Here is a 14,406-nt window from a genome sequence, read left to right as displayed (position 1 = left end):
GAGGAGAAAGAATATCAAATTTGTTGCTCCTAATTAATGGGTGAGTTTGAAGAGAGGGGAAGAAAGTAAATAAATATAACAAAAACATATATATATATATATATATGTATATATATTAGATGAATTCGACCGAATTTTTATGCACTTTTAAACTATGATTCATCTTCGCTGTACCATCGTTTCTTCAACACAGTTTATCCCAATGCAAACAATATTTAATTTGTTCGAAAGCTTCATCAAAATCAAATATAAATTTTCATAAATATCAGTTCAATACAAACTGCGATTTAACAATCGATTTTATTTTATCTCGTATTTTTTAGATGGGTATATTTTCGGAAATTATTGGCACGTATTGTATAACATTACATGTACGTGATGTTACATGTTTGTATGCAAGATTACATTTCCTTTCTATATGGCTTATTGCGGTACTTGATAAACATTTTCATTAACAAAATATAGGGCATCTCGACCATCAAAGACAATGCATAAGAACAAAGATAACTGATAGTAATGTATCCCACATTCATAACAACCTGGAATCAAAAGTAAAAAAAACAAATAATACATTTTTACCGTATTTCTCTATTAATGCTGGAATTTCAAATATTTGTATACTTACAAAGGTCAGAGGTTCAAAATGAATCGACGCTTCACTGTATAAAAGAATCGATTGTATGATAACCGGATTCAAAAGATAAGCGCAGTATGTGAGCCTGCTAAGAGGAATCCAGCCTTTGAATGAGAGTAACTGATTAACGATGCCTATAGCAAAGTAAGCATACAATGATAAAAACGATGTTTTTAAACTATGACAATATTTAAAATATATTACTAATATATTAAGAATATTCCAATTTTTATAAGATGTATTTATGTATTAATGAATAAACAAACCTCCGTGTTTAGTTGAACATGCTATTACAACACATGCAATACATATGGCCCAAAGTATTTTGTGCAGTGCTACATAAATAGAAGTAGCTAGAACGGATGTAACTCGATTGTAAGACAAAAATAGTACGGATACTTTGCAAAAAATAGCCAGGCACCAACACAAAATTATATGTTTCTGAAATATATGTCAAATTAATATAATACATTTTAATTTATGCGATACTATACATATAATTAATTTACATGGAACTATAGTTAGTTTATATAGAATAAGTTTATATATTCCATAAGTTTTTTAATGACTATTTATTTTTAATATGTTATATAAAACAAAAGAAATATACTTTACATCTTTTAAGGCAAAATTATTCTTTAACTTTGCCAAAATGTAATCCATAATTATCCCAATAATAAATGGACTTATTCTCATCCATGGTGGGATATAGAAGATATCTACAAGATTATACTGTTCATCATGTCTGTAACAATAAGAAAGAGCATCCTTTTAACTTGATTTCTCAATAAGTAACATACTTTAGTAACTTACGTCGCGACATGTTCGTAAACGTGTGAAATATAACCGTTAAGAATAACTGAGCCTATTAAAAGTGCACTCAATATCGTAACAGCGGCATAGAAGTATCTGAAATTTATAATATATTTATTCAAGTATACTCGAAGAAGACATTAACTATAATAGTTGGTTAACATACATAGTCGACAAAATCAACAGCGCTGTAGAAATTACATGGAATTGCATATCATTAGCTAGATACCAACTCCAATCCATGCACTGTAATGCAATAAAAATTTTAGAAAAGTTTTTATGCGTCTTTACAAGTATAATTTTAAATTAGGTAAAATGCCCAATACTTGGACAGATTTTTTGAAAAAAAATTTCACCTCGTTATTTCAAAGCCAAAATATCGTTAATTTAATATTTTTTCGATTCCCACATATAATTTGCATATTTAAGAGACAATTTAAAAAAAAAATAGTTTAAATAGAGCTTTTAAACATTAATTAAACTTTATTTTAAAACGTGGTTATATACTGTAGTAGTTGGACAACCATTTATAGTTGACGTAGTACTTGGACACTTTAGAACCCATAAGTTGGACAATGTTCCAATACTTGGACACATTCGAACCTAATAGTTGTACAATACTTTAATACGGGATATCAATTAGGTAAATGAAGTTGATAATAATGATAAAATAATAGAAATAGAAGTGATAAATGCACATACATTCTAGTATTCATTTCTTTTTTAAATTTTATTATTTTAGTACAAAAATAATGCACTTAAGGGGATGCTGGAGCCGTCTGTTTTACCGGCATTTTTTGTCGGCACGTAGCGTCGTATTAATTTGACAGAATTAAAAATCCTTCTCCAGAATTGCAGTACATACATTAATGATTCGGGGAAACTCCGATTTTATATAAAAAACGAGAAAAAATTACGGAAGTACAGATTTCCTTATCCTACTTTTATCCCAATTATGGCGTCTCGAGTTACGGCGAGCTGTCAGCTCGTCACAAGATGTATTTCATATAAGAGATATACCATTGGTACGAACGCGAAAACAAGTTCCCCCGAATTGCACAACAAGAAAAACATCGATAAACCCTCCAAATCAAGATTTGGAAGCGTAATATAAAAGTATAATGTTGATGTGCATCGTGCGTATGTGTGCGTGCAATGTAGCGTGCTATCCTTGTCTATATCTTTGTCTATACAAGGACAGATATAGTCGGTGAGCACTTCTTTATCGACGCTGATCGAGTTCGGCTACGGCTCCAGCATCCCCTTAAGAACAATACAGAAGTTACGTTACATTAACAAAAATAACATTTCATACAGTGGAATCACATTTTTCTTTTTTTATTTTAATTTTTGTTTGTAAAAACTCCATTTCCTTTAGAATTAATGAATTTTCCAATTCAGCTAATTCGGCATTCACTTTCTGGAGCCGCTCTGTTAAGGGACCAACATTTTCTTTGCTGTTTTCCGATTTGATTGCCTTCTTCAAATTCTGTATTTGTAATTTAAGTTCTTTTTTCTTTTGTATTTTTTTTTTCTTATTTTCATTATATTGCTTCACAATAGTTGTTTCTTTGTCTCTTATTGTTTTTGCCTTTTCCCTTTCTTGTTTGTTCAATAAAATTTGTTGCCCTTTTTCTTTTTTTTCTGCTTCTTTCTGTTGCATCGCTATCAACAGGTCGTCAACAACAGCCACAGTTGGGGTATTTTTAGATGTACTTTTTTTTCTCTTCTTCGTAAACGTAGGTACAGGGAAAAATTCTTGTAGCTTAGGTGATATTTGTATATCATTTTTACTTCCACCTGAAATGAGAAAAAAAAATGTAATTAAATGCAATTTTCGATTAAAAAATTGAAAATGCTTTAAAAATACTCACAAGTACTTGAGTTAGATTCTTCGTCGATGCTTAGGTGACTGTTATTGTCATTTATGACATTTATAGAATTGTGTTTGCTTAATACAGAAGTTCCAAACACAGGACTAGTTTTTTCTAAGGTATCAGTCTGTACAGGAGCTTTAACAGAATCATGAGAGTCTTCTTGCTCTGTATTTACAGTATTCTCAGACTCATTGGTACCTTCGGAAGTTATCGTGAAATCCAGAACGTCATCTATAAATAAGAAAGTTTTTATTAGAAAATAATTATGTATACAATATATCTTTTTACAAAAAGAAATTTTTACAAACCTTTGTTTGATATATTCAAACAATGAGAACTACTTGATTCTCTATTCGAGTCACTATTAAACTCTTCACTGTCAGTCTTATCCAAGTCATCTTTATTTTTTTCTTCCGGTACAAGTTGACTGTCAACTAGAAAGAGATATTTACTTAGTATACTTATAATTTATTATAAATAGTATTATATAATTATTATTATTATTATTATTATATAATTTATTATAAACAAAATTGAACAGACCTCTGGTATCTGCGCTACTTGGGGAGCTGTCGCTGCTCATAGTCACATCATCATTTATTGCTATAACTGTGGCTGTTACACGATTGCCCAGTTCATCGTACAACTCAATTAACTCTGCTACTGGCAATTCTGCTAGAGTATTTTGTTCGATGCTTGGAGTTATAGCATAACTCATGTCCAATGAGTTTTCATCCGCTACGTTGATAACAGACAAGTCCAGCTGGTTGTCGGAATGACTTGAAACATCAAGCATGATTTCATCAGTTGCTCCGGATGCGGTATTAGTTGCCATATCAATCAAATCAGCATTTGGTATTGGTTGATCAGCTGGTAATGAATTTTCAACTGTTAGAGCTTCATTTGAAGGTACATCATGCATTTCTATACAAATAGAAAATCAAATTAGATGCTGTATATATACATATAGATAATTAAAAAAGCTTACTCACCACTACATAGTTTTTTCAGCTTAAGCCAAGATTCATATAATGCCACATATTTTACATCACCATTCCATTTGTTTTCTGATTCAGCTTGTTTGAAAGACTCTACGATATCCGGAGAAATAACATTTTTTTCAAACATAGCTAAAAGTTCTGTATTCTTTATGATACTGTCTTGATCTGAATTGTTGGTTGAATGTAGATTAATGCTTGCGTCTTTCTTCTTACTCTTCTTGCTTAAAACATTATAGTTAACTGCATCAGCGTTGAATGGATATAAGCCACAGGCTCTAAAACCATTTTTAACAGCGTCAGTGAGATCATACGATTCCAAGGCCATTTTTAAAACTGGAGCAAACATATGTTTCTTAACATCAACAACATTATTGTCGATTCTCCATTGACGTAACACTTTTCTATAAGAATCCTTCAGTGGATGGAAGACAGCAACATCTAATGGTTGTATGATGTGTGTGGCATTTGGATAGAGCACTACTAGTTCTATAAGATGCTCTTTGCAGAACTTAAGTAGTGGTAGCGTCATATGTAAGCTATGTCCGTCTACATATAAGATGATAGGAAACACGTAATTGTTCTCTTGTAGCCATTTGTAAAATACATTACTTATATAACTGTAAAAGCTTTCACCTGTCATCCAGCCACGTTCCGTGTTTTCTACTCCCCAGCCTCTTGGTATTTGGTCCAAAACATTCTTCTTTGGCGACGTTTTCAGATCAAATAAAATCATGGGAGGTGGCATTACTCCAGAAGCAGCAACAGTAAATAATATTGTTAAACTGGCTTTCTCGTTACCGGACACTATTTGATATGGAGCCTTAACACCTTTCTCTGTTATCACTTTGTTGTCCTTAGGAACAAGCATAAACGCAGACTCGTCCAAGTTGAATACTCGGTGTGGTTCTATATGCAGCAAGTTTTTTGTGTCAAGGTATTGTTTGACTTTTGCAAACCAGTTTCGAAGGTCTACTTCAGTGACGGCTGCTCTGGTAGAAGTCAGATTTTGTGCTATTCTGGTACTCAGATTTGGATGTCTGTTCATAAAAGCTCGATACCAGTGTTGCCCAGGACGATTGTTCTTGAAAGGAGTCTTAGCTTTGTTATTATTGAAATATTTTTGTACGCAGTCAAGGAGTCTTGTTTTATTTACAGGAAAACCACTATCTGCACAGAACACTATCCAACTTGCAATTTCATTTTCTTCTTCCGCACTCAAGACAGTTTTTGGTCCCTTCCTACACTCAAGTGGTGAGTTATACTTTAATTTAAAAAAAAGAGTACTCTTTGGTACTCCAAAACTGTGAGCAACTTGGCGGAGAGTCAGCCCTTCGCCCGTTGCATTGAGAGCAGCTTGAAGAGTTTCAACACTGTAATTTTTTTCACTTCTCTTTTTTTTAGCTACAGCTCTACGATACTGACCACTTGCACTCTTCTTCTTCTTCTTAGCAGTCTCTTTTACAGTTTTCTCATTAATTTTCTTCCTAGCCATCCTGACTACCAAATGCTTGCCAAGTCAAGTTCTGGATTTTGAGGTTATTTGGTACGAAGGTGCGAAATTTTTTTTCTTGATGTTTTTTTTCAATCCGTAAGTAAATATTAAATATTCCAGAACACTAATAGTTATTAGAGAACACTTTTTGTAAACATTTTTCACTAAAAATTGTACAAACAAAATCCCGGAGAAACGTGTCCAAGTACTGCATTGATATATCAGTGCCTATGATCTGAATCAAAAGTCTGGGAAAGGTAGGAGTAACGTCGCTTTGCTTTGTCGTGGGCGATCTGACAAGGCTGAGATCAGTTGTCCATAGCGTATCTTCGAGTCCACTCTTTGGCATTACGTATCGCTTCGCTTTCATTGACTTTCCAAAGTTCAGCTACATATCATTTGCCAAAGGATCGTCGGGATTCGGCGCGCTCAGGAGCGCTTGTATGGATAGCAGAACTGTTCTGATTTGAAGCGCTGGACTCCACTTGTCCTTGAGGATATCCAGGCAAATCCTGCCCAATCTGTCTATATTTGGATGATATATTTTTGTGATAAACCTAACTTTCGGTGCGGACATTGGGTAATCTTCTGGTAGGAACAATTCAAGCTTAAACAATCCACCTTCGAATGGCGAATCTTCAGGTCCCGTTACTATTACGTGAAAATATCTAGCATTTGTATCGTCTGGCACGGCGCTGATACCAGGAACTGGCTCTTGCATTAATCTTTGAGTTTCTTTAATAATCCTCCGTGGTAACGCCGCCATTGCTTATGCAAAGATGATATTCTCTACGTAAAGAGCTCGCAGTCGCGTCTCACGCGAGCCTCCTCAGTCCTCCGGCAGTTTCTGTTTTTTTCTTCTCTCCCCGCGACCACCTCTCTCTCTTTCACGTCATTCTCTCTCTCTTGAAGTTGGACACGAGCGTTGCGTGTGTCCAACTACTACGATTATCGAACGTATACTTGGACAGCTAATTTCCAAAGAAATAATTATTTTTGTAATATTATTATATTGGAAACATTGTTTAATAATATAAAAACTATCAGATAATATCACAACTTATATATATATATGCATCGGACTTATTGTAACAGTATAAACACAATTAACAAAAATGTAAAAATACAAGAAAAATTATGTCGCTCTTATGGGGCTTAAGGTAAAATTTCAAATTGATCATTTTTATTCAATTCTTTGAAATAAGTATTAATAAAAATTATATGTTATTCAAAAAAGTGTTCGCAATACTAATCTATTTTATTTTTCAATTTAATATTTTTTATTTTACCATAAAAGTGGTTTTTGAGTGTCCAAGTATAGGTCTAAAATTTCATTTTGTCCAAGTATTGGGCATTTTACCTTTGATCTTATCAAACGTGTTCATACCATTGCATCCATTCCAAAGAAATTATTTATGTACAGAAGATTTCTCCACCAATATTTCGCACAAGTTTCGTGCCACTTTTCGTACAAGAAGTACGAGTTCTTCGTTCTCATGCTCGAATACATTTAGGATAATAAATATATAAAGATCATTATCAAAAATTGCACATAATAGTTATACGAGTGAAGGATGTGACGGGCAGCGTGCATTAATTCTGTGATTGATGATATTCTCCATAAGAGCTACCATACGTGTTGAGAGCGTTCCGTAGAATGTATAAGAATATTTGTCATAAATATTCTTATCTTAATATTAAATATTAGTAATTAATATTACAATTAATTATAATATTTATTACTAATGTTTGTAATAAATATTCTTATACATTCTAGAGAACGCTGTCAACATGTATGGTAGCTCTTATGGAGAATATAATCAACCATAGAATTAATGCACGCTGTCCGTCACATCCTTCACTCGTATAACTACTATTTTTATTTTGTTTACTTACGATAATCATGTGCAATTTTTGATAATAATCTTTCGTAAGTTAAGAAATGGAAAAACACGTTCTATCAAGCGAAATAATCATAACTTAGATATACAGAATAAAAACAGAATCAAATAATTGACGAAATAAAATCAATCTATATATTCTACTAGCTGGTTACCCGGGCTTCGCCCGGGAGTCGTTTTTCTTCAAACGACTTCATTTGTATTTCAATATCCTTAATCGAAAAAAATTCCTTTATCAGACAATAGCTTATCAAGCAAAAATCAATTAAATAATTAATGTTTTTACTAAAATGATTTCTACTAATTGTAGATATTTATTATTTCCATTTTGTTCTATCGGTTAGTTAATTCTTCTACGGAACTTTTGCAAATTTTAAGATCCTGCTTTTTTTTGTTGGAAAAGGAAAATGTTTACGCATACCCTAAGGCCGGTCCCCAGGGTTATGCCGGACTTATTCACCGACTAAAAACCGCCTCCCCCGGCCCCCAACCCCACCGCTTTTAAATCAGCCACCCGACACACTTTTTATGTTTATGTCAGGAATTACATCAGAATCAAAACATTTCCTACAAAACATTCGGTCAATTATTTACCGAAAAATTGAAAAAATTTCGGATACCGGTTCCCAAAAAAATCGGTAACGAAAAACTATACACTCTATAACACTCCCCAAAAAATTCTACCCCTATTTTATACTTTCATCGGTCAATTATTTTCCAAAAAATTGGAAAAATTTCTGATACCGGTTTCCCAAAAGATCGATAACAAAAAATTATACACTTTATGGTACTCCTCGACAAATTCTACCCTTGATTCATATACAATTCTTTAAAATTCGGTCAATTATTTCCCGAAAAATTGGAAAAATTTCGGATACCGGTTCCCGAAAAGATCGGTAACGAAAAACTATGCACTCTATAACACTCCCCGGAAAATTCTACCCCTATTTTATATACTTTTGGTAAAAATTCGGTCGAATAGTTTGAGAGTGTATAAAGAACATACATACATACATACATACAGACATTCTATTTTATATATATAGATTTATATATATAAAATAGAATGTCTGTATGTATGTATGTATGTATGTTCTTTATACATTCTTCAACTATTCGACCGAATTTTTACCAAAAGTATATAAAATAGGGGTAGAATTTTCCGGGGAGTGTTATAGAGTGTATAGTTTTTTGTTACCGATCTTTTTGGGAACCGGTATCCGAAATTTTTCCAATTTTTTGGGAAATAATTGACCGAATCTTAAAGAATTGTATATATATAAAACAGGGGTAGAATTTCTCGGGAAGTGCCATAAACTGTATAGTTTTTCGTTACCGATCTTTTTGGGAATCAATATCCAAAAATTTTCTAATTTTTCGGGAAATAATTGACCGAATCTTAAAGAATTGTATATAAAACAGGAGTAGAATTTCCCGGGGATTGCCATAAAGTGTATAATTTTTCGTTACCAATCTTTTTGGAAATCGGTTACAAAATGTTTCAAATTTTTTAAAAAATAATTGAGTGAATCTCAAAGAATTGTATACGACAGAATTGAACTTTTAGTCAATAAAAAAGTAATATTTTTCAATTTATAGCATTTTTGTGGATTGGTGTGTATGTATGTTTGCTTAATTACTCATTCGTTAGTGGACCAAATTTTATCAGCCATTGCCTGATAAAAGAATTTTTTTCGATTAAGGATATTGAAACACAAATGAAGTTGTTTAAAGAAAAACGACTCCCGGGCGAAACCCGGGTAACCAGCTAGTATTTTATATAAATAAAGTTAATAATTTATCGCAAATTAAATTCAGCGATTTGAAATAAAACAAACTTAACCATTTCATTGTGTAGATTAAATTGACAAGAAAAAACCCCTGAAACTATAATATATAATATTATATAAAATACACGCACGCACGCACACACAGGTGAATAAATTTAAAAATTTTTAGTTGGCGCTAAAATAAAAATATCTTTATTTTATAACATTGTTATGAGAATATGACAAGGCCGTGATTCATTTAACGGCAAAACACCATCAAGAATTATCGGCAGAAATTGAAATATTGCGCAACATAGTAAGCCAAAATATAACAATATACTGAGAAATAATAAATCTAATTTGAGTTTAAATGACGCAAATTATTTCAAAAAATTGTCCAAAATGTAATTTTTGTCTCATCAGTAAAAAAGTCTTTCATGTCTCTGAGAAAAAATTCGCGTCTTTCCAGGCGCATCTCCAGAAAAAGAATCACTGCGGATGCATAAACCGGTCGGAGCCCGAAATAATTATCAAAGTGAAAATCCGAGAGCGTCAGTTATCGTGAGAGATGTAACGATGATACGCTGAATTGAAATCTACGTGGTTTTATTCCGTTCTCTTTCGTTCTATAAACGAAAAGGAATAAAAATAAGAGGTTTGGGCGAAAGCGGCAGAACCATTAGGTATATGCTTGGCGAGCATTGTACGTTTTATCATCCGTGATAAAATTTTTATTATTAAAATAATAAAATATTGCTTAAGGTGGCTGTAAGGAGAATCAGAAATGTTAACAATTGCATAAAATTTAAAAAAATGAGCGCTCCTGTATAAGTAATATAAATTTCTTTAGCTTTTTTCACTGATTATAAGTTCACTGGTTTTTGAGAGCACTTATAATAAAGTTGAAGATTATTTATATGTGTTTTATATATAAAGAATATCGTACTAAAAGTACATTCAAAGATGTGAAAAATTTGACTACATTTTCTTGCAATATTGAGGAGGTTATAAGAAGAATCAGAAGTGTTAAGAATTGCATGAAATTTAAAACATAATGCTCTCTTATAAATAATGTCAGCATGTAATTTTTTTTAGATTTTATCACCGACTAGAATTTTGAGAATATTTATAGCAAAATGTTCAAGATCTTTTAATGTCTCAAAAGTTTTATCGCGAAAAATTATATAAATAAATATGTATAGATAAACATAATAATTGTAACTTGTAGATGTATAACGTATAAAAATCCATTCTTAGCCAATAACTTTTCATTAGCAACACCTTTTTATTGAAGAAAAATTTTTTTTAAAAACCCTCTGAAGAATTTTATGGGCATATTAGTTCAACGTTCATGTTTCGTGGATATGTGGAGTATCACTTATAGTGGTTCACTGGCATAATCGGTCTAAGCAATATCTTTGAATTGGCTGAAAAGAATGGAAAATCCTTTTACACGATTAAAGTACGCACAAAAATGTAGAGGGCTGTACATCATTTTTTCTGATAAACTAAAAAAAATTTTATTTTTATAAATATTGTCCTAACCTGACGACACAATATTTGCTTTATAAAATTCTGCAGTTTTTTAATAGAAAATAGTGATACAGCCCTCTACAAAAAACTGTCAGAAATAATATCGTGCAATTAGAAGTGAGATTTGAAGCTTAAAAAAAAGATATTACTTAGACCAGTGAAAGATGCAAGGTAAGGTGCTCTCTATGTATGTGTAAGAATCGGTGAGCACTTTTTTATCGACGTTGATCGAGTTCGGCTACGGCTTCAGCATCCCCTTAAGGTTGTATGCCAAACATTCGGAGAAACTGTAAACTATTGGGGAAAAACGTCCTCCGTTTATGAATTCGACGGCGTCCTGGGGATGGGTTACCCCTTTTTATTTTATATTTCTGGGACTCCTGTTTTCACAAACATGATTGATCAACAAATGGTGTCCCAACCAATTTTTAGCTTCTATCTAAATCGGTATGTATTTTTCTGGATGCCCCACGTGTATTTGAAACTATTTTTTAAATTACATACGTTGTCTTTCCATGCAATGTAATGTGCACATGTACAGTGTAAAAAATATACGACTTATATTATACAGAGATCTCTCAGTCGCGATGGGTAGTGAACTGATATTGGGTGATTCCGATCCTGCTCATTATGATGGCGAGTTTACGTATGTTAATGTTACACAATCATACCGGCAATTTACCGTGGATATGTACGTAGTTTTTTCTAAATTAGATGTAAGTCAACTACGGTTTATATGTCAGTTAATTGGTAATGCTATCACACTGTAGGGTTCAAATAAGAGATATAACATTTTATGCGCGAACGGCTGTCGAACTATCGTCGACACGAGGTTTTCAGTGATATCTGGACCACCATTAGATATCGCAGTTATTTGGAGAGAGATCGGTGTTATTAATAAAATAGTAATAGATAAATAAGTAATAGATTATCTTTTTGTGCAATGGCCGTTATCAACTATCTTAAATAAATCATTAAAATAAATTAATAAACGTTTTATATATTACGGATCATTAATATGGATACTAACATTAATCTTCGTTTAAAGGTGAACTGCGACGAGATTTCTAATTTGTCCGATATCAATTTCGTCATAGGCGGTAAAACGTTCAGACTCGCTGGTGAAGATTACATTTTGAATGTAAAGAATATTGTTACATAAAGGTTTAAATTGCTGTAGAATAGAAATATCATGTCATTTTTAATGTATTCAGACTGACGATGGTGAGTGGATTTTGGGCGCTGTATTTATTTGTCGATACTACACAAAGTTTGACATGGGGAACAACCGAGTGGGATTCGCCACTGCAAAATAAATCTTGGTTGTCTTCTCATGAAGTTATCATTAAGTATCAGAAAATCTAAATGACATTCTCAACAAATAAGTCAAAGTTTTTTAGAATATCGACTCGCATGTGCCTATTGGCCTGTAATTTTTATTTGTTATTATTTATGTGTTATGTTGTTAAATGAATACGTATGTAAAAATTGAAACAAAAATATGCGATATTATTTCTACCAAAGATTTGATACATCTTGTTCTTTCAGCAATTATTGAATTATTATAAGATACTGTAAGTGCAACTAAGTCTATTAAAATAAAGTTATATTTTTCACATTATATATTGATTTCATATATCAACTTTTTAATTTGATTTTAACGTAGTATTTCAAAAAATATTATTTCATATATTATAAATTTTCTGCTTACATACAAGTACAAGATATCGTATAACATTCTGCCCGTATAAGTAACCGCATTTGTAATTAATATACAATTTTTTATTTATATTTCTTATGCTCACACAAATGTCACATAAATCTCTTGTTCATTAATAATAATAATATAAAATTGTCAACTGATTGATACTAAGTTGTTGATACCGACATTATTATGTATCACCATATGTATTATAATTATTTGTTATAATATCGAGAAAACTGTTTTAGATATCTCAATGTTATTAATATTATAAATTTCGATTTTGAATACGTTATTTTTGAAAACTTGCGTAGTGTAGGTACTAAGTACTGCTCGTGTTAAATAAAATACGATACACAAAGAGAGATGATAATCGACTGATTTTGATACACGTGTAACAATGATAAGATTTTCTGGCAATAAACGTTTGTAAAAATTTTATATTGATTACAAATCAATATATCTACAATGTTGGAAAAAAGTATCACACTATTAAATAATAGTAGCTAAATATCTTATATGTTATGCAATTTTACGCAGCATTTGATTATATTTTTGCAAGAGTTAATCTGTAAAAGAAAGGCTTCAAGTAAATCCTATATGAAAATTAATTTCCTAATTTCAAGTTAACATTTTCGAGATTTTATCGTTTGCTTTTTGTTTCTTTTTTATACTGTTTTTGACCATCTGATTCTTAGATCTGGGATTAGATCAAGTAACTATTAATTCCAATATAAAGACTATAGTAGCGCAAGTGTATCCAAATTAAATTACTGAAAAGTGCTACTGGGCTGTGAGAAGCGTTAGAATTTTTCAAACTCTTTGTTAAAATTTTTTGTTTTATCGCCGTCCTTCTCTTTGTTATTATATTAAACGTAAAGAACGTACACGCGCATCTGTATATGAACAGCGACGGGAACGCTAAATTTGACTACATTCTTTGTCCGTTGTGAGTACCAAAATTGTGGACTGATTCGAATTTATAACGCCTCTAAAACCTTCTTCATTTTTGTAGCTTTAGTCGTCAAGAGAAATTCAAGAAACATGTATCAGCTGCAGTTTGTGGCAATCGTAGTAATTGACTTCGCGTTAGTCAACGCGGAGTTGCATAAGTGAGTATATAATGTACAAACGCTCCATTCATATCGATACGATAAATACCATATAGACATCCAACTTCTTGGAATCGCCGCAGAATTCGCGATAAATACTTTAATAAATATGACAATTGCACCAAATCATTTTCAAATACGATAATTGTACCAAATCTGTATAAAGAAAAAAGCATTTTGAGAAAGTCGAATAAAGCGAGCAGACTAAATATAAGAGGATTCCTTCGAAGATCTTATCTTAAATGAGATTAGCGTCATGAAAAGAGGAATTCGCATTTAAAATACCTCTAACTACATTCTAATGCGTAAATATATAAATGTAGGTAGCACTTGTTTCTTAATATCAAAATGTTGGGGCTTTAATAGTTTTTAAATAAAAAGTGCTTGAAAATGGTCAATTATTTTTATCCGAAATTTATATTTATTTTTAATGATATTTTGAATGACATTCGCATTTATATATGTATAATATAATGGACTTTTTTAAGTTCCTTCAAGAATTCCGTTACGAATACAAAACATACTCCGTTGAAAAATCTTCGACGGACATTAATATGATACAGCTTCGTTTG

At 31.8% G+C, this 14,406-nt stretch overlaps 4 protein-coding genes across 6 annotated transcripts; 1 reads left to right on the top strand and 3 right to left on the bottom strand.

Annotated features, from left to right (window-relative positions):
- Positions 1-296: 296 nt before the first annotated feature.
- On the bottom strand, positions 297-1,688 carry LOC139810299 (nose resistant to fluoxetine protein 6-like). The gene is made up of 6 exons (XM_071773722.1): positions 1,614-1,688; positions 1,448-1,543; positions 1,250-1,379; positions 901-1,075; positions 626-768; positions 297-539 (listed from the first exon to the last, which is right to left on the bottom strand). The coding sequence occupies exons 1-6, from the start codon at positions 1,658-1,660 to the stop codon at positions 402-404; spliced, it is 729 nt and encodes a 242-aa protein (XP_071629823.1). The 5' UTR covers positions 1,661-1,688; the 3' UTR covers positions 297-401.
- Positions 1,689-2,695: 1,007 nt separating this feature from the next.
- On the bottom strand, positions 2,696-5,871 carry LOC139810290 (uncharacterized). 3 transcript variants are annotated; one of them, XM_071773710.1, is made up of 6 exons: positions 4,959-5,871; positions 4,320-4,871; positions 3,868-4,248; positions 3,633-3,758; positions 3,322-3,555; positions 2,697-3,247 (listed from the first exon to the last, which is right to left on the bottom strand). In XM_071773710.1, exons 1-6 carry the CDS (start codon positions 5,815-5,817, stop codon positions 2,757-2,759), a joined length of 2,643 nt encoding a protein of 880 aa, XP_071629811.1. In that variant the 5' UTR covers positions 5,818-5,871; the 3' UTR covers positions 2,697-2,756. The 3 variants fall into 3 exon arrangements, with proteins under 3 accessions (XP_071629810.1, XP_071629811.1, XP_071629809.1); XM_071773709.1 differs by having other exon boundaries at positions 2,696-3,247; positions 3,868-4,194; positions 4,320-5,871; XM_071773708.1 differs by having other exon boundaries at positions 4,320-5,871.
- A 319-nt stretch (positions 5,872-6,190) lies between these two features.
- Positions 6,191-6,666, bottom strand: LOC139810302 (ubiquitin-conjugating enzyme E2 N). The gene has a single exon (XM_071773724.1). It carries the CDS (start codon positions 6,581-6,583, stop codon positions 6,206-6,208), a length of 378 nt encoding a protein of 125 aa, XP_071629825.1. The 5' UTR covers positions 6,584-6,666; the 3' UTR covers positions 6,191-6,205.
- Positions 6,667-11,177: 4,511 nt separating this feature from the next.
- Positions 11,178-12,490, top strand: LOC139809385 (lysosomal aspartic protease-like). The gene is made up of 4 exons (XM_071772243.1): positions 11,178-11,467; positions 11,592-11,770; positions 12,118-12,161; positions 12,235-12,490. Exons 1-4 carry the CDS (start codon positions 11,364-11,366, stop codon positions 12,334-12,336), a joined length of 429 nt encoding a protein of 142 aa, XP_071628344.1. The 5' UTR covers positions 11,178-11,363; the 3' UTR covers positions 12,337-12,490.
- The last annotated feature ends 1,916 nt before the right edge of the window (positions 12,491-14,406 follow it).

The sequence above is a fragment of the Temnothorax longispinosus genome, chromosome 3, assembly GCF_030848805.1.
Source record: "Temnothorax longispinosus isolate EJ_2023e chromosome 3, Tlon_JGU_v1, whole genome shotgun sequence".
NCBI lineage: Eukaryota > Metazoa > Arthropoda > Insecta > Hymenoptera > Formicidae > Temnothorax > Temnothorax longispinosus.
This window is presented reverse-complemented; position numbering and strand designations above follow the sequence as displayed.

Coding starts and splice junctions, on each gene's coding strand:
- LOC139810299 (XM_071773722.1), bottom strand. CDS start 1,660: ATGCAATTCCATGTAATTTCTACAGCGCTGTTGATTTTGTCGACTAT. Junction 1,380..1,447: donor GTTTACGAACATGTCGCGAC/GTAAGTTACTAA, acceptor TTATTGTTACAG/ACATGATGAACAGTATAATC. Junction 769..900: donor ATGTTCAACTAAACACGGAG/GTTTGTTTATTC, acceptor ACTTTGCTATAG/GCATCGTTAATCAGTTACTC.
- LOC139810290 (XM_071773708.1), bottom strand. CDS start 5,817: ATGGCTAGGAAGAAAATTAATGAGAAAACTGTAAAAGAGACTGCTAAG. Junction 3,759..3,867: donor AAGTAGCGCAGATACCAGAG/GTCTGTTCAATT, acceptor ATCTCTTTCTAG/TTGACAGTCAACTTGTACCG. Junction 3,248..3,321: donor AGAATCTAACTCAAGTACTT/GTGAGTATTTTT, acceptor TTCTCATTTCAG/GTGGAAGTAAAAATGATATA.
- LOC139810302 (XM_071773724.1), bottom strand. CDS start 6,583: ATGGCGGCGTTACCACGGAGGATTATTAAAGAAACTCAAAGATTAATG.
- LOC139809385 (XM_071772243.1), top strand. CDS start 11,364: ATGGGTTACCCCTTTTTATTTTATATTTCTGGGACTCCTGTTTTCACA. Junction 11,771..12,117: donor GTTTATATGTCAGTTAATTG/GTAATGCTATCA, acceptor ATTTCGTCATAG/GCGGTAAAACGTTCAGACTC. Junction 12,162..12,234: donor GTGAAGATTACATTTTGAAT/GTAAAGAATATT, acceptor TAATGTATTCAG/ACTGACGATGGTGAGTGGAT.